The sequence below is a fragment of the Saimiri boliviensis genome, chromosome 2 (assembly GCF_048565385.1).
Source record: "Saimiri boliviensis isolate mSaiBol1 chromosome 2, mSaiBol1.pri, whole genome shotgun sequence".
NCBI lineage: Eukaryota > Metazoa > Chordata > Mammalia > Primates > Cebidae > Saimiri > Saimiri boliviensis.
Window position 1 is genome coordinate 127,299,813 of NC_133450.1, and position 19,719 is coordinate 127,319,531.

General features: G+C 45.2%; 1 protein-coding gene across 2 annotated transcripts in view; it reads left to right on the forward strand.

The window, feature by feature from the left end:
- The window catches only part of YY1 (YY1 transcription factor), a 37,894-nt gene extending 21,934 nt beyond the window's left edge, over positions 1–15,960 (forward strand). For both annotated transcript variants that reach the window (XM_074394244.1, XM_039462765.2), the window contains 3 exons: positions 7,719–7,779; positions 9,537–9,695; positions 10,814–15,960. In XM_074394244.1, coding sequence (XP_074250345.1) covers positions 7,719–7,779; positions 9,537–9,695; positions 10,814–10,996 — 403 coding nt within the window. In that variant the 3' untranslated portion in view covers positions 10,997–15,960. The remainder of the gene's footprint in view (positions 1–7,718; positions 7,780–9,536; positions 9,696–10,813) is intronic.
- Positions 15,961–19,719: the final 3,759 nt, after the last annotated feature.

Here is a 19,719-nt window from a genome sequence, read left to right on the forward strand (position 1 = left end):
GACAATTTTAGAGACCCAAGGATTTATGTTGCATGCACCCTTTCTGAGGAGGTAACTTAAGGATATACTACAACAAAATGAAGAGGAATAGCAGAAGGAAGTTTTCCTAGTGCACAACAACCAAGAGGACAGCCATGCAGCAGGCTAACAAATGTATTCAGTTAATGGAAAGTTGCCTGGTGGTAAGAATTTCTTAAGGAAAAGTCAGTTTCATTCAGTAGTGGGTAGAATAAGCTTGGTGAAGTGGAAAAGGGTCTTCTGAAAAAGAAAAGGCAATCATCAGAAACTACGTGAAAAGGGGTAAGGAGGGTAGGGCAAAGAAAGCCATAAAGCCTAAAAAATGGGGCCCAATTTTGACAATATTGAACGAGAGCTTCTTTGATCTGACTCTAGGAACTAGATTCTCTCCTTGCAGTTCCTATGTTGTGCTTGTAGAGCATTAAGTGTGATCTTAGCACATTGTTTAACCCCAAAGTAAATAATATTTGCATAATCACAATATGAATGTAAATAGCATTTCTTTTATTAGCCTGTTAAAGATTTCATTTGTATATAGAATAGAGTAAAATCTTGCTTGTCTTGACGGTGTAAAAAAAAGTAAAGTTTGGGCCCTGTGAGATGGGTTTAGGGTTGGGCTCCTCCTCCTCCACATTCTACATAGTAGCTCTTGAAGATCATGTTAATCTAAACAAATCTCTGTAATTGGACGGTGGTAGTGGTGAGAAATATTTGCACCTAGGTGCCCTGTTGTGTTAGGTCTTCACCTTTTGAGGATGTGTGTAACAGTTAAGTGAGATTTTCTGGAGGCCCAGGAATTGATGACTGGGATTCTGAAAGCAGAAGATTGGTACAGAGGAACCAATAATTTAAAACTCTTGGGGGCCACAACACATCTTCAGTAATTACGGCCCATAGAACTTATCCTGTTGGCCTCCAGTCCTCGACCCCTGCATTCACAAAATGGCTTAAGCCGAAGCTGCTGTCTTAAGGTAGAATGTAAGCTGCTTTCCTGTCTCCTCCTTGCACCGGGGCAATGGGGTGCTGGACTGAACTTGAAACTGACCAAAGAATGTTTCAGACGCATGCCACACTTGGCCTAGACTGCCTAGTAAATCAGTTATGTATGCATGTGGGCAAAGTATAAAAAATAATGACTTTAATTGGAAAGTCTGACATTGGGGAGGTAGACAGGCTATGGATGACTTTTTTTCCTGAAATGCCTATTCAGTAAATATTTCAAAAAGTGGTCAGTGAGTAGGGCCCAGTGAGTTCTTTTTCCTGTGAAGTGACCACTTTTTTTTGTATTTCATGTAATAAAGTTTATACCTTTGAAAACCTTTGGTCTAGAAAGATTAGAATGGTTAGGCCAATCCCAAATCAGGCTTTTTTTTTTTTAGTGTTGTTCACTACTTACCCAGACACTTCACAGTATTAATGTATAGATGAAATGTGATAATGGAGATGAAAATATCTTAAAACCCTTCAATATTATTACATGAATATTAATATTTAAGAGATAATTCATTGAACAAACTTCGTCTAAGGCAATATTACGTTTTCACAAAGAAGGGAAGTGAATCATGCTTGCAAATGACAGCCGTATTACACAAGAACTTCTGTCCCACCAGCACAGATCAGAGGAGGGTTCGTTCTGGTTTAGAAGTCAGCTAACCTTGTTTTGTAGGAAAGAGGCTTATTTTCATTAAAGAGTCACTGCTCCAAAAATGTTTCATCTCTATTTCCGGGATATTTGCAGATCTCTTGATTAGAACTTTGATTTACACAGTACTCTGCTGGTACTGTACCAGAAGTTTGGGTTCTGAAGTCCAATCTTTACAATATTTCCTCCACACATGCCAGAATGAGCTATTATAAATCCAGCAGTCATGTCATTGGGAGTGTATTCTCCCTCTTTATTTGACAGGAAACGTGAGTTGTTGGGTGCCTGACTCCTCCATATAATGTGTACTGCGTTGAGGGGTACTTTCCTCCTAGTGCCGTGCTTCTCCAGTTTCTCAGTCCTTTATCAAAGGTTGGTTAAGAAAGAACTCATTTTTAGCCAGACCCATTTAATACATAGCCAGTGGTGATCAGAGCTATCATTTCCCAAGTGCTTAACATATAGGTCTTAAGTAGGTAGCATTATACCTTTTTACAGAATGAGAAACCGAGGTGGAGAAGTTACAGTTTGCTCAAGGTCATGCAGCTAGTAGAAGTCAGCTCCAAGTCACACATCCCATACTGCCTCATTCATAATGTCTATGCTGTTGTCATCATTGTCTCTGGGTTCAAAAGGACTCTATAGTGTCTGTTGGTGAATGGAAAACTTAAACTTAGTTACTTCTGAATAGTTTAGGAGGGTGAGAAGATGTTCTCAGTAGTGGTATATGATTTTTACTCTTTACTTGGAAAATGAAACACTTTTAACCTAAGTGTACTCTTTGGAAAATGACCTTTTTCATTGTTTGCAATCAAATAAAATGTAAAAAGTAGCAACGTATACTGCTGCATTTGCCACTCTGTGTGAAGGAGGATGATTTGCCAAGGAGCTTAAGTGTGGCTGCATTTAAATCTTCTGCTTACTCCTTAAGTCCAAAGGTGTTTGTCCAAATGCACTTTCAACTCTCATTCTGAAATTAAATATATTTCTAAATACTAGCACACATTTTGAAAATGACATTTTAAGAAAAAAATAATACCACTTATAATAAACCAAGAGTTGAGTAAATGGACCTGGGACTGTTCTCTTTGGGGCATATTTGAAATTTTCCATGGTAAAATATGTTTTAAAAAATTAAATTACTAGGAATAACTCTAAGAAAATATATGGGAGGCCAGGCACCATGGCTCACGCCTGTAATCCTAGCACTTTGGGAGGCCAAGGCAAGTGGATCACCTGAGGTCAAGAGTTTGGGACCAGCCTGACCAACATGGTGAAACCCTGTCTCTACTAAAAATAAAAATTAAAAAAGAAAAATTAGCCGGACATGGTGACACCCACCTGTAATCCCAGCTGAGGCAGGAGAATCGCTTGAACCCTGGGGGAGGTTGCAGTGAGCCGAGATCGCCACTTCACTCCAGCCTGGGCGAAAGAGCACAACTCTTTGTTTAAAGAAAGGTATGGGAGAGGAGCTTTATTGATAAGCCATGTTTACTAAGATTTAATTTACATATGACAAAGTACCCCCTTTTAGGTATGTATGTTCTAGTCTGTGAATTTGGACACAGTCATGTAGCTATCTTCACAGTCAACACAATGTTTCAATGGAGGCAGGTGGATTGCTTGAGCTCAGGTGCTTGAGACTACCCTGTGCAACATGGCGAAACCAATCTCTACAAAAAGAATAAAACAGTGTTTCAGTAGAATTGTCAAAGAATTAATATTTACTCTTAATTGGGAAGATTGAAACTTTAAAAAATTATTTACGGTCGAGTGAACTAGAAAGCTTTATAGCAGTCATGGTTGTTTTCCAAACCAATCTAACCTCCAAGTGGCGCGGCAGCACCAGACTTTTGTCCTACCTGATTTTGTTAACTCAGACCAAAATTCCAAGGTTTATTTGTATTTAAGATAAGAAAGGCTAGTTCAGAGTCCTGTTTACAACAAGCACTTAAAAAATACTTGCTGACTGGTGTGGTAATACAGGTTGAGCATCCTTTATCCAAAATGCTTCAGATCAGTAGAACTTTGGATTTGGGGGTTTTGCCTATGTGTAATGAGATATCTTGAGGCTAGGACTCAGGTGTAAACACAAAATTTGAAATTTATTTTTGTTTCATTGTACCTTATACACATAGCCTGAAGGTAATTCTATACTTTTCTTTTTTTGAGACAGGGTCTCTTCTGTCACCCAAGTTGTATTGAGGCCTCAAATTCCTGGGCCAAAAGGATTCTACCTCCTCAGCCTCACAAGTAGCTGAGACTGTAGGCATCTGCCACCACACCTGGCTAATTTTTTAACTTTTTATTTCTTTATTTTATTTTATTTATTTATATATATTTTTTGAGATGCAGTCTTGCTCCCATTGTGCAGGCTGGAGTGCAATGGTGCAGTCTCGGCTCACTGCAACCTCCACCTCCTGGGTTCAAGCGATTCTCCTTCCTCAGCCTCCCAGGTAGCTGGGATTACAGGTATGTGCCACCATGCCTGGCGAATTTTTTTTTTGTATTTTTAGTAGAGATGGGGTTTCGCCGCGTTGGCCAGGCTGGTCTCAAACTCTTGATCTCATGATCCTTCCACCTCTGCCTCCCAAAGTGCTAGGATTACAGGAGTAAGCCACCACCACCCAACCATAGCATCCTGTTTCTAAATAAAAAAAATAAAAAATAGGCCGAGTGTGGTAGCTCACGCCTGTAATCCCAGCACTTTGGGAGGCTGAGGCAGGCGGGTCACCAGCCTGGTCAATATGGTGAAATCCTGTCTCTACTGAAAATACAAAAATTAGCTGGGCGTGATGGTACAGGCCTGTAGTCCCAGCTACTTGGGAGGCTGAGGCAGAAGAATTGCTTGAACCCAGGAGGCAGAGGTTTGCAGTGAGCCGAGATCATGCCACTGCACTCCAGCCTGAGCAACAGAGCAAGACTGCATTTCAAAAAAAGAAAAAAGAAGCAGGATGTTGCTTTGTCGCCCAGGCTGTTATACAACATTTTAAATAATGTACATGAAACAAAAGTTTTGACTGTGATCCTATCACATGAGTGCATCATGTTAGCACTCAGATAGTTTCAGAGTTTGGATTTTGGATGCTCAATCTGTAATCCATTTACAAGAAAAAACAAGTATATACAGGGTTGGGAACATGTAGGACACCAGATTGATGATCTCGTAGGATTAAAAATAGCAAGTATGTACAGTCTCGAACCAACTCCGTAGACAAAAATGATAGTTACCAGATCTGTTGATCCTCATATTCCTCCAGGGTATGGAGCGTTTAGCCAGTTATTTCATATGTTCAGGTTACAGATCAGATAATCTTTTTCCCAAATCATAAGTGAAGAAAAAGGACATTGTTAGGGCATTCACAAACGTAAAAGATCACAGAATTAATCTGTAACAGAAGTGTGGTGGTAAATTAGCTCTTGCTATTAAGGATTCACTTAGTAGGTTGGGTTTTTTTCCTAAATTTTCAATAGCTTTTGGTGTATAAATTGTTTTTGGTTACACAGATGAATTCTGTATTAGTGAATTCTGAGATTTCAGTGCCCCGCTCACTAGAGCAGTGTACACTCCCTCACCACTCTTTTCCCACTAAGTCCCCAAAGTCCATTATATCACTATGTATGTCTTTGTGTCCTTACAGCTTAGCTCCCACTTTTTTTTTTTTTTTTGGAGACAGAGTCTTGCTCTGTCGCCAGGTGCCAGGCTGGAGTGCAGTGGCACAATCTCGGCTCACTGCAATCTCCGCCTCCCGGGTTCAAGCAATTCTGCTGCCTCAGCCTCCCGAGTAGTTGGGACTATAGGCTCGTGCCACCACGCCCAGCTAATTTTTCTATTTTTCAGTAGAGACGGGGTTTCACCATGTTGGCCAGTATGGTCTCAATCTCTTGACCTTGTGATCCGCCTGCCTCGGCCTCCCAAAGTGCCGGGGTTACAGGCGTGAGCCACCATGCCCGGCTAGCTCCCACTTGTAAGTGAGAACATGCAGCGTTTGATTTTTCATTCCTGAGTTAACTTCACTCAGAATAATGGCCCCCAGCTAGGTTGGTTGGTTTTTTTTTTTATTTTATTTTTTTTTATTTTTTGAGACGGAGTTTCGCTCTTGTTACCCAGGCTGGAGTGCAATGGCGCGATCTCGGCTCACCGCAACCTCCGCCTCCTGGGTTCAGGCAATTCTCCTGCCTCAGCCTCCTGAGTAGCTGGGATTATAGGCACGCACCACCATGCCCAGCTAATTTTTTGTATTTTTAATAGAGACGGGGTTTCACCATGTTGACCAGGTTGGTCTCGATCTCTCGACCTCGTGATCCACCCGCCTCGGCCTCCCAAAGTGCTGGGATTATAGGCTTGAGCCACCGCGCCCGGCCGGTTGGTTGCTTTGAGATGGAGTCTTGCTCTGTCACCCAGGCTGGAGTGCAGTGGTGGATCAACTCACTGCAACCTCCACCTGCCAGGTTCAAGCAATTGCCCGCCTCAATCTCCTGAGTAGCTGGAATTACAGGCGCCTGCCACCACGTCCAGCTAATTTTGGTTTTTTGTATTTTTAGTAGAGACAGTGTTTCACCATCTTAGCCAGGCTGGTCTTGAACTCTGAACTCTTGACCTCGTGATAACAACGTGGCCGGCCTTTTATTTATTTATTTATTTTTTAAGTTGGCATTTCACTCTTCCTGCATAGGCTGGAGTACAATGGTGCGATCTCAGCTTACTGCAACCTCTGCCTCCTGGGCTCAAGCAATTCTCCCTCAGCTTCCTGAGTAGCTGGGATTATGGGCGTGCCACCATACGCAGCTAGTTTTTGTATTTTTAGTAGAGACGGGGTTTCACCATCTGGCCAGGCTGGTTTCAAATTCAAGTGATCCGCAGGCCTTGGCTTCCCAAAGTGCTGGGATCACAGGTGTGAGCCACCACACCCAGCCATAGTTTTTTAAATCATCATTTTATTTATTGTTTTAAATCCAAGACAGGGTCTCATTCTGTTGCCTAGGCTGGAATGCGGTGGCACAGTCGTGGCTCACTGCAGCCTTGACCTCCTGAACTCAAGCAATATTCCTGCCAAAGTGCCAGGATTACAGACGTGAGCCACCACAACTGGCCGACTTAGTTATTTATTAAATATGAACCATCGTAGATGGGTGTGAGATGGGTAAAACTAGGGACAGAAAGAAAATCTGTTTTCGAGATTTATTTTCTAGTTTTTTAAGGAACCCTAAATTTCCCACCCCTCTACTACACACCCATCTGTAAGGGAGTATTTGGAGAGAAAGTTTTGACAAAAGTCCAAAGCTTGATTCAGTGTAAAAGCAGGTGGTAGGTAAGTTACCAAACCAGGAAGCTCTCTGGATAGTAATTTCACATGGGGCTTTGCCGACGATTACCACATTACTAGGACTCTTGGTACAAACGAGAACTTCCAAGCCCCCATCCAGAAGTAGGGTAGCAGCATGCGAGTATGTGGTGTTCCCATCTGTCCACCAGGCCCTAGGAGTAACTGGTGCTAGTGGTTTATTGTGTGTACCCTTTAAAATGATGTATTTTAAAGATCATCTGTGTCAGTACTAACTGGACCGGACCCATTTCATGTATAGAGATGGATATTTTAGGATACTCCCTTGTTCACGGCTCCTTTTCATAAGGGACCTTCATCATTGCAGCAGCTGCTTTTAGATATCTTGCCTTGCCTCTCACGAGGAGATTAGGCTATGGTTGTCTGAGTTGACTTTTTGTGTTTTTTAAAGGGTTTGGAGTTAAGAACAGGGATGTGAATCACACAGATGGTAGTGCCATTCTAAGCTGCACCAGTTTATTAGCTATGACACTGTAGGCAGCAACTCAGTGTTTCTGAGCGTCAGCATCCTTAATCTGTGAGATGGAAAGAGTGCTTCACAGTCATTGGTACTTAGTGAATGTGAGTTGTCTTATCCTTTCTCCTTCATGGAAATGTATTATTATTTTAGTTTGGGTACCTATAAGGAAAGCATTTTAGGGACTATATGATTTATGCCCGTTGAGTCTACCCACTCCTACAAATCTCTCTGTCTCTCTTTTTCTTTTGATAAGAATGAAGCCAAGAAAAATTAAAGAAGATGATGCTCCAAGAACAATAGCTTGCCCTCATAAAGTAAGTAATGCTAGGGGAGAGTGTTCATTAAACTGTTGGTGGAGTTTTAGAGAGTTTCTAAGAAATTTGCCCTTTGTTTCTGCTTTTGATAATTTAAATGAAGCAAGGAATTTGAATCTTTGGTTTCTAAATCCAAGAGCCAAAGTTTGGTTATTTAGTAAAGGCCACTTAAATTTGAATACGGTGAAATGGGATGACTGCAGGGAGCCGATGCTTTTATTATTGTGTGCTGACCCTACTGTAGGGTTTCATTTCCTTTTGGATTATATTAACAAGTCAGTCTTAAGATCCTGGGTTGTGTCTCACCTGTAGACCTTTATGGGAATGTAGGCTCTTTACTGAAATTTGGAAATTATTTTGGATGTTGCTAATATAAGCCAAATAAACACTCAATAATAATTGCGTGTTATTAGAGGGGCACTTAATTGTTTTCAAATGTAGTTACTCTTTAAAAGGATTGCCTGAAAAGTACTTTTGAGATACTTGTTGGGGGCTATTTTCAAACTTAATTGGATGTAAGACTAACAGAAAAATCAAGTATCATGTAAGTAGAGAGAACAAAGTAGGAGAGCTTGAGTGGAATCAAGAATGTTAAAAATGAACAGTTGGAGCAGGTTGCATTTAGTTTCATGGTCTCGCCCCTGTGATGATTGTGCATTTAGCAAGTCCTTCCTGTTCTTTGTCAGCATTCTTAATGTGGCGATCTGAAATGTAGACCTATCGCCATCAGGGCCAAAATAACAAGCATTTGAAAACAGTTAGGTCGGAAGTGCCTGCCATCTCTTTAGCTTCTCTGTATACTTCTTTTCCAATTAAAATTTTTAATTTTTTTTCTATAATGGACATTTAATACTTGTACATATTTATGGGGTACCATGTGATGTTTCAATGCATGTATACATTGTTAAATATACCAGTTAAATATTTTAAGTTTCCATTTCTAAATGGAAACTCAACCTAGGGGTCAAGGCGAAAAAACTGTGGCTTACGTCTCCCTTCTGCCTGTGAAGCTGTCTTAGTGACTTGTGCTGTCCTTCTGTCATGCTGTCTTATCATTTCCCCATTCACTCCATTATTGGGCAACAACTGCAGAAGAAATTGTTAAGGACATGCTTCTCGAGCGCCACACATCCATCTGCCTTGCCCGCCCTGCACTGGTATCAATTTGCCTGCTTCTTCCTTTTCCTAGTGTCTCACAAAATAAATTTCTTCTGTAGTTGCCATTCCTTGGAGACCCTCTTGCTTCTTTCTCTGTCAAGAAGGGGAAAGAGGCAAAGAGAGAAGAGGGAACAGTAGGCGATGGAGAATGACAGTCCATTGTTGCAGCACAGAATATGGGGCCACCGAAGGTAGTGGTGGACTACCGTCATTTTAACTCCATTTGCTTAGCAGTGCTCTGTTACTTCATTTTAGGGGACATAGTCGGGTGAGGTGGCTGTGGTATAGCTGGAAGCCAGGGTATTGGGTTCTACTCCCAGTTTGGCTACTGCTAGTAGTGTGACCTTGGGCAAGTCTACTTAAAGACATCTCTAAGCCTCAGTTTCCTCATCTGTAAAACTAGGGTTTGCATTAAATGACTTTTTCAGCTGTCTGTTTTTTTGTCTTAAATGATGTAATGTTCTACCGTAATTCTAAGTAAAATTAAAATGGGGGGGTTGGGGAGGTGGTTTTGTTTGAATGTGTCAGTCAAGGCTGTTCAGTGATTGAATCCTAACAGTTTGCAATGTGAACCTCTAAGCTGCTTTCTCTGTTTTAAGGGCTGCACAAAGATGTTCAGGGATAACTCGGCCATGAGAAAACATCTGCACACCCACGGTCCCAGAGTCCACGTCTGTGCAGAATGTGGCAAAGCTTTTGTTGAGAGCTCAAAACTAAAACGACACCAACTGGTTCATACTGGAGAGAAGCCCTTTCAGGTAGAGCCAGTTCCCTCTCTTCCCCACACTGCCTTGCCTGTCTAAACACTGAAAGTGTAGGTGGTGTGGTGATGAGGCAGGAAGTGCCAGCCCAGAGACTTGGGGTCTTACTACTACTCCTTAGTGAGAAACAAACGTTCTCCTGGGGAGTCACTTGGAAGCATTGCCCAGACTCTGGACTTCTTGCCTGTAACCTCTGTGGTACTGGCGTAGGTGTAGTATTGGGTTATTTGTGGAGGGCCCTTTATGCCAGGAGAACAGGATTAATCAATAGCATGTCTAAAATGAAATCTCTACTCCATTCATTACAGGAGTCAAGTAATTTATTTTTGGTCGTTAATAGTATATTTAATTACTAATTAATAAAATTTCTAAAATTTTGTTGTATGAATGTAAACATAGGTAATAGTTGTCTTGTATTTAGAAGCCCATAAATAAGTGAAAGAATTGGCTGGGCCTGGTGCCTCATGCCTGTAATCCCAGCACTTTGGGAGGCCGAGGCGGGTGGATTGCTTGAGGTCAGGAGTTCAAAACCAGCCTGACAAGGTAAAACCCTGGGTCTACTTTAAAAAAAAAATACAAAAATGTGGCCATGGTGGCAGGCGCCTGTAATCCCAGCTACTCAGGAGGCTGAGGCAGGAGAACCGTTTGAATCCAGGAGGTGGAGGTCCCAGTGAGCTGAGATCGCACCACTGCGCTCCAGCCTAGGCGACAGGGCGAGACTCCTTCTCAAAAAAAATAATAATAATAATAATAGTAAGTGAAAGAACTAGCAGTGCAGCTAGTAAATCTAAGATGGTTATTTTTTGACGACTGACACCATTCATTTGTATTTTACTGTTGGAAATGTTGATAGCAGCATTAGGACTCTAGCCTGCATTTAGAAAGATGTACCATTTTGCCAAGTGTTTTAAACAGTTTGTGAGGGCTGTCCTTGGGTTTTCAGGGTTGTCCATCCTGCCTGCTGATTCTAGATTATCTACAAAGTTCGCCCAGGGCAGGAAGGAAAAGTGTTTGGTAAAATAAATAGGCTGTTCTCTAGCAAAGGAGAGAGGTGCTGACTCCCGGGTTATGGTCAGAGTTGCTGAGTGGGTTGATCTCTGGTCTTTCCTCGACAGTGCACGTTCGAAGGCTGTGGGAAACGCTTTTCACTGGACTTCAATTTGCGCACACATGTGCGAATCCATACCGGAGACAGGCCCTATGTGTGCCCCTTCGATGGTTGTAATAAGAAGTTTGCTCAGTCAACTAACCTGAAATCTCACATCTTAACACATGCTAAGGCCAAAAACAACCAGTGAAAAGAAGAGAGAAGACCCTTCTCGACCACGGGAAGCATCTTCCAGGAGTGTGATTGGGAATAAATATGCCTCTCCTTTGTATATTATTTCTAGGAAGAATTTTAAAAATGAATCCTACACACCTAAGGGACATGTTTTGATAAAGTAGTAAAAATTAAAAAAAAAACTTTACTAAGATGACATTGCTAAGATGCTCTATCTTGCTCTGTAATCTCGTTTCAAAAACACGGTGTTTTTGTAAAGTGTGGTCCCAACAGGAGGACAATTCATGAACTTCGCATCAAAAGACAATTCTTTATACAACAGTGCTAAAAATGGGACTTCTTTTCACATTCTTATAAATATGAAGCTCACCTGTTGCTTACAATTTTTTTAATTTTGTATTTTCCAAGTGTGCATATTGTACACTTTTTTGGGGATATGCTTAGTAATGCTATGTGTGATTTTTCTGGAGGTTGATAACTTTGCTTGCAGTAGATTTTCTTTAAAAGAATGGGCAGTTACATGCATACTTCAAAAGTATTTTCCTGTAAAAAAAAAAAAAGTTATATAGGTTTTGTTTGCTATCTTAATTTTGGTTGTATTCTTTGATGTTAACACATTTTGTATAATTGTATCGTATAGCTGTATTGAATCATGTAGTATCAGATATTAGATGTGATTTAATAGTGTTAATCAATTTAAACCCATTTTAGTCACTTTTTTTTTCCAAAAAATACTGCCAGATGCTGATGTTCAGTGTAATTCCTTTGCCTGTTCAGTTACAGAAAGTGGTGCTCAGTTGTAGAATGTATTGTACCTTTTAACACCTGACGTGTACATCCCATGTAACAGAAGGGGCAACAATAAAATAGCGATCCTAAAGCGAGAATATGGCAGAACAAGATCTGTAAGCACAGTCTTATTTTCTTCTGTTGTCCAGAATACTTATAATTCTTGAGCCTCCCAGAAATTGGAAGCTGAATAAAGCAACTCAAATTTCCTTTATTTTGCACTCAATTACAGTGATTATTGATTCAAGCGATGCATGGATATTTTAATTCTTCCTACATGTCCTGACTTCTGAAAGAGAGTAGGTAACAGGCATCTCGAGTTCAGGAACTACCTCAGAACACCCCAGGCCAGGTTGGTCGTAGGACGTGATTTTAGCCCCCTGACAAGTGTGAGTGAAGCATCTGCCACCGCGCAGCCTGAGCGTCTGTGCAAGGTAAGGTGCCACCTGGCAGTGGGGCACACAGAGGGAAGACCAGGCCTGTCCATCACCTGGCTGCCTTCAGAGGCAGCTCCATCAGGGCCGTGGCTTGTCTGACAGGAAACACTTGTGGTCATCTGTTATTTGGTTTGAGAGCCTTTGTTCCTCCGTCTAGTGGAGTCCTTATTCAATGCTAGCAGCGTGGCGATTGAGTGCCAGTAGCTTAATTTCATGTTTGTAAATGGACACGGGGTGCAAATCGGCAAGGTAATTAGATTATTAGAAAATTGTGCTCAATGAGTACTTCTCAAATTGTAACCTCTTAAATATACAGTTATAACGTTGGCTCTTACAAATACGGACTTGAGAATATTTTATAAACTGCCATGATACAGCAAAATCTCATTCAAAGTGCAAACATACTGTGTCTTTCTGTGCTGTGTATGCTAGACTGCAAGATAAATGACAAACTAGCTTATCTGAAATTTATTTACAAGCGGCCAGGACACCATCAGGTGAAGCACATAACCTGATCTCTTAGAGCTTCTCCATTGGTCCTGTACAGGAGGATTGCTGGCCTAGTAACAGTGACCCTGCGGCTCTGTGGAATTTTGAAGTGCCTTTTGTGAATCATGAATGAAACATTTAACTTGAGACCCTTTAAACAATTTGTCCAGAATCTGTTACCCCTTGGGTGGTTTGATGGAACTGAGTTAAGCAGAAGACCCCAGCTGTTTTCTGGGTAAGCCAGGCTTTGCTGTATCTGGCAGTCAGGAGAGAGGTCAGCCCACGGTGGAGGCCTTCAGTGCCGAGGGCTCGGATGAGAACGTAGTTCTTTGGCTTCGACCTGGGTAGGGGCTTCTGTGGATGCCTGCCTTGTGAGCACCCATGCCTTTCCTCCCCACTGGTGGGTTGAGCAGCCTCAGTGTGGCTGTGTTAGGAGTCCTTTGGCCAGCATGGTGCTGCACTGGAGCCTGGTCCTGATGCTGTCCTCAGGATCCTGCGCAAGGGCCCACAGCAGCGCACACCTATGCTATGGGAACCCCGCTGACAGCCATGAGGGCCATGCCATGATCTGCAGGAGCCAGGCTCTTGTGTAGATGAAGTCCCTCTTCCTCTGTGCCTTGATCCCTTGGGGGTGCCTTTGGTCATCTCTTCTGTCCCTTCCTGTCTCTGGAATAGTCATCACTCCCCTTGACTCTCTGTTCACATGTCTTCTCAGTCTGCAGAGTTAACTTATGTTAAGGAGTTTCATCTGGGGTTCCAAGAAAACTTAATGTTTTACAAGTTCCTTGTTAACATAGCACTGACTTTGCAACAATAGGAAACAAATGAGTAACGGTATAAAGAGTAGAGGTAGTTCTCATTGGGTGTAACTTCAACCCATTCTGTTTGTCGTTAGAATTTATAATTTTGCTAAAGATGTAATTTACTACGGTTTGAAATAGTGTTCTAACAGTGATTCCATTGTCTTGAGGATTAATCTGATTTATAAGTAATACTGATAGACATATTTTCGTACATCTGAGCAGAAATAAATGCATGTTTCTAGCATATGTAATATAAAAACTCCAGAGGATAAGTTTACACTTAAGATGTTGTTTTCTATTTTTGAATTTCTTATTATTTCCCCCCCTTTTTGGTAGTGGGGTTGAGAGGGGGAGCATACTATTTGTATAAAGAACTGTCACCCCAGAGTGACATTTATTTTCCAAGATGACCCTGAACTCATGCTATGGGTTTCATATGGTGTTTGTGTGCTTTGCCTAGATTCAAGGCCTGAGGATTTGAGGAAAATCGGGATTTTTTTTTTTTTTTTTTTTCCTATTTGGCTTTCACGTAAAAGTTCTAAATGTCACTTACTTTGTTAAATAAGACCCTTTCACAGGATAGTATACGCAGTGCCTGTCCATGTTTCCAAGCAGAGTTCAAGTTCATGTCTTCACAAATAGGTGAGAGTCACTTCTAGTCGGGGGAAGCCTGCCTGAGCAGTGTTTTGAGAGTGCGTTACATTGGAGAGTGTCTCATATCTGTTTGCACTCTGCTTTGCAAAACTTACTATGGAGACGTGTTCCAGATGGGCCTCAGTCCAGAGTTTATGTTTGTGGCATAGGACAACCTGGCCCCCTAAAAGAAGTTTTTGAATTGGAAACCTGATAATTCTACCCACCTCCCACCCCCACTATAGGCAGAGAGAGTTGATGACTTCCAGTGTCTCTGACTTCTGTGACCTGGAATCAACATGGCTTGGGAAATTCATGTTGATCTTTAATTCCTTAAGTTCCTTTTATTTTCTTGATATCTGACCCTCAGCAACAGTAAGGATCGCAGAGATCAAAACAGTGGGTGAGAGCCAAGCTGCCCGCAGACATCCACTTGATGCGTGGCTATGCATGAGGCTTCCTCCCAGCTGCTCTGCTGGCTTGCTGAAGCCAGCTCTGGATCACAGGGTTGCCTTGGACACTCAGCTGTAGGGGGCACCTGTCTGGCTCCGGGCCTTTTGTCCTGGATTCACTGACAGCACTTCTTCAGAGTTCAGGCCAGCAGGTCCTGGCAAGTGCCTTCCACCCGAACTTTTAACCCAAGTGGTGGGGAAGGAAGTTGAAACTCCGAGTTGCACTTTCTTGGGGTTCTAGTCATGCACTTCATAGCCTGCTCTTTGACTTCACAGGACAAAAGGTACCCCATGCCTTTAGAATCACTCTTACCTGCATGGCAGCATCTGACTGGATGGCTGGCTAGGTCTCATCCGCCCCAAATTACTCACCTTTGATTTACGTCGTTACTGCTCAGGTGCCCCGGTTGCCTGAGGATGGTTTAAGTGCAGGCCCTTCAGACAAGTCGCAACAGGCATTAGAGGGCTGGCCTGTAACCCATAAGAGGGCAGATTCATGGCCAAGAGGCTTTCTGGCATCCACCCAAGGCGTGAGTGATCCGTCTGGTGCCAGAGAGGATCTTTAAGCTGGGACTGTAATGAGGCTTGATGGGAAGTATGGGCGGCATGTACTTGACACACATCACCCTTATAAAATCTGGAATGGAGCCTTTAAGGTGAGCATTAGCATCAGGTCAGCGGGCAAAGCAAACCTCCCACAAACAGTGCCATAAGGTGGGAGCTGACGCGTGGAGGGCTTGGCCCTGGCTGAGCAGGCACCCAGGCCTGTGTTCCCCGCTAGCATTCTGGATGTCAGAGGAGGGTGTGTGCGACGGCCTCATGTTCATCTGAAGCACAGTGATTGATTTTCCACAAGGTGGCAAGTTCAATCGAATTGACGGCTTTTCATGAGACACCCAGATGCTGTAAGAAGCAGCACTAGGATGTGTTGAGGGGGCAGTTTGCTGTGCTCTGTTCTGTCTGCTGCTCTCTTGGGGGGCCACATACATCATGGAGGGGAGAAAGGCATCAGTACCAAATGGAATAACCTCTTTTTTCTACAATGTCTATTCCCGTAAGGCTCTATTATCAACAGGTGGTGAGAAATATTCTTGTTTTTATTCACTTTCTGGTAACTTTTGTAGGCCCTGGCTCAAGGACTTTGCATTTCGTCTCATGTACATCTTTTTCTTAAGTGTTCTTTGCCATTTCTGGAATTGTCCTTGGTTTTTCCTTAGCTCATAGGCCATAGATGCAGAAATATAGTATTTAAGGCGTCCGCACCCAGCATCAGATGGCTTTGCATCCAGAAAAACATTGATAACTCAGTTTGAAGCACCAAGCATGTGTAATATGGCTCTATAAAATATAATAAATGCATAATGTTAAGCTTTGTAACGCCTGTGGTTCTTGTTTGTTCCTCAGTCCTCTAGCCTTGTGAGCCCTTCCTGGTCTAAGAGTTGCCTGAACTGACTGGGGCAGTTCTTGTGGCTTGCTTTCTTACACAGGAATGGGAACTCCCAGGATTTGGTCTCACCCCAGCTAGAAATGCTTCTGTAACCTTTTAGCCTCAAGGTGGGCTCGGGAGCCAGAGGGCGTTTTGAAGAGAGCCTCACCTGCTGTTTGGAAAGCACAGCCCAGTGAACTTTCCAGGCAGCCAGACCTGTGAGCCCATGTCACTGTTGGGAGCTTGGGAGCTAACTGGTATGGGCTCTCAAGAACTTGGAAAAAATATGCTGAGAGCTACTCAGGATTTAGCCAAAAGCAGAATGCAGAACAGAGCCTCCTCCCGCTGGCTGCGGCCTTGGTGTCTGATGTTCTGCAGAGCGAGGTTCAGAGCGAGGTGTGAGGTTCATTATTACTTGAATACATGTGACTTTCCCTTTTTGCTAGTGACAGAAGGGGCTGCTGACAGAATGCTGCTGAGGTGGCAAGTCGCAGGCCTGTGCAAGCCCAGAACTGCTGAGTGAAGGCCCTAGGTAGGGGGGCTGAGCTGAGCAAGAGCCAGGGTGGAGAAATCTAGATTTTACATGGGAAGGAACTGAAGGCCTTGGAATTGCTTGCTTGCTGGTTTTTTTTTTTTTTTTTTTTTTTCTGAGACGGAGTCTTGGCTCACTGCAACCTCTACCTACCAGGTTCAAGCAATTCTCCTGCCTCAGCCTCCTGAGTAGATGAGATTACAGGTGTATGCCAACTTGCCCAGCTACGTTTTGTATTTTTAGTGGAGACAGGTTTCACCATGTTGGTCAGGCTGGTCTCAAACTTCTGATCTTGTGATCCCCCCACCTTGGCCTCCCAAAGTGCTTGGGATTACAGGTGTGAGCCACTGCAGGTTTTTGTTTTGTTTTGTTTTGAGATGGAGTCTCGCTTGTCATCGAGTGCAGTGGCACAGTCTTGGCTCACTGCAGCTTCCACCTCCCAGGTTCAAGTGATTATCCTGCCTCAGCCTCCTGAGTAGCTGGCACTACAGATGCACACCACCATGCCTAGCTAATTTTTTTTTTTTTTTTTTTTCGTATTTTTAGTAGAGATGGGGTTTCACCCTGTTAGCCAGGATGGTCTCAATCTCCTGACCTCGTGATCCGCCCGCCTTGGCCTCCCAAAGTGCTGGGATTACAGGTTTACATAAACCATGGCGACCAGCCCTGGAATTACTTTAGATACCCCTAGATAAAGTAAAAGATGAAACCAACATCTCTCCTTTATACTTGCCAGTGTTTCTGCCTGGCTGTATTTTGTTTTGTTTTGTTTTGTTTTTTTTTTTGGTAAGAGAGGGTCTTGCCTTGCTATCATCTAGGCTGGAGTGGGATAATCACAGGTCACTGCAGCTTTGAATTCCTGGGCTCCAGCGGTCCTCCTGCCTTAGCCTCCCAAAAAGCTGCGATTACAGTGAGCCACCATGCACAGCCCATAACATCTGTTGAGAACATGGCTGTACCTAGTGCCCTCCTCCAAACCACCTTTTGATGAATTAGCTCACAATATCACCATGCTGTGATTAACAGGCTCAGACTTAATAAGTCCAGGCAGCCAGAATTCAAAACCCAAGCCTGTCTGGCTTCCAAGGTACTCTGCTTGCCACTGGCTCCTTAGCCGGAATTCTCCTCAGGTCCCCTTTCCAAAAAGCCCCGGCTCTTGTTAACGGAGCAGTGCATCGGCCTCCCTGGTATGCGGGCCTTTCTGCTCTGGCGGGGTGATGCCTCCCGGCCTTGGAAGGACCCTCAGGGCTCCCCGACTGCCAGCCATCGTGGCCGATCCCCTCGGGCCTTGCTGACCGCCCCGCACTGTCCCTGTCTGCTTGCTAAGGGAGTCTCTCAGCACTTCATTCTCCCCACTTCCTACCAAAAACTCCAGTCCCACCCACCCTGGGCCCAGACCTGGCTTTAGCGCCTTTTTCAACCTTTCGTAATTGATCACTTCTTGTCCTTTCCCTCAACTCCCAGGGTCACTCATTCCATAACTGCAATTACGTGTCGGGCCCTGTTTTAGGCAGGAATAGCACTGCCCCACTGGCACTTGCATGACAGAGAGAAATGAAGGGAAGGTTGGGAATAATAGGAGCCAGGGAGCGAGGAGGCAGGGCGGGGTCTGAGCAGACTCCTCCGGTGTGTCCGTGGCTTCCCCTTGCCTTGGCTTGCCCGAGTCCCTACCCGCCTGGCCTTTGCCCCGCACTTAACGCGCGCAGCCCCGCCCGCCCCCCGACCCTCCTGGGGGCTTGGGCCGCGCCTCTGCCCCAGCCCTTCCCTGCCACCCTGCGATGCTCCAGGGCCTGTCCCCCACGCTGCTCTGACCTGCGGCGGGCGGCCCCGGGGGCTTCCAGACCCGCGCTGGGCCCACGCCCGCAGGGTGCTCGCCGCCGCCGGCCGCAGGAGGGCGCCGTGCCCGCGGGACTTGGGGGTGGGCCGCGTCCGCCGTGGGGCGGGGCATGCGCGTGCGCAGAGCGGTGCGGCCCGGACCTCGTGGGGACCCGAGGCCCTGTGGGGTTGGCCAGAATCCCCTCGGGCCTTGCTGACCTTGCGGAGTGTCGGGTCCCCGCGAGTCGCCTCGGCTCACGAGCGTCCTCCACGCGGAGTTAGCATGGGGGCGCGGAAGGAGGCTGCGTGCGCCCTGCCTGCCCGAGGTCCCCGAGGAGGGAGGGGCCACATACTTGGAGACCCCATGCGGAGCAGCGCTCCCCTAGAGGGCGGGGCGGGAGAGGTCGCAGTCCTGGGATTGGGGGTTGGGCCCCGTGGGGTGGGCCTGGGAAGCGGGGAGACGGGGCCTTGGGGTGTGGGCCGGAAGGGGGTCCTGGAGCTCTCCAAGCTGGGGATGCTTTTCCTGTCCCCTCCCACCACAGGCGTGGTGGGCGCTCCTACCATCACCTGCCTGTAGCCACCCCAGCCCCTCTCCTGCTTCACCCTCTGCCCCAAGCGTGTTCCGGCCTCACAGTGTACATTCTGTCTTCCTTGACCCGTCTCTATTGCCTGGCAAAACCCAACCTGGCCCTGTCTTCAGCAGCCTCTGCCCTCACCCATTCACTCATTCATTCAGCATGCTAACTTCGCACCCCTGGCCCTCATGGAGGGAAGGTAGAGGTTGGGGAGATCAACAAGAAATAGGCCAGTCCTGTCACTACATCAAACAGAGCTCACTATGTTCCCCTGTGTCTGCTCTTTGTCCTGTGTCCTCAGCATCCCCAAGGACATTCTAGCCGGATTGAACTTATTCTTTCCCCCAAACTTTGTGGGGCATCATTACAGCTGGTGTGGTGTCAGCTGGCCTGGCAGAGCGTGGCTGGGAAGGGTATTGCTTGCAGAGGGGCGCTGGGGGGCCTGGTATTCCCCACGAGCCTGGGGGAGGTCAAGTGGGTGGGGAGCAAGGCTGAGTAAGGAGCCCTGGGGCACAGGCCCATTCCCCTGCAGCCTCTGCCCTGTCTCTGCTGTGTCCTGGTCAAGGTGAACACTGGCCTCACCCTGCCTTTCCCAGTTCCCTGGGAAGTGGCATCTGGACCCAGTCTTGCATCTGCCTCTTCGTGGGTAGGCGGGTACCGGGAGGCCAGGGGTGTGTGAGCAACAAGCAGCAAGGAACCTGAGACCTGGGAGCACATGGCGTGAATCCTGGCCCGGCCCCCTGTGGTGCTTGCACTGCAGGGGAGAGGGGGGCCAGGGTTGCCCGCCC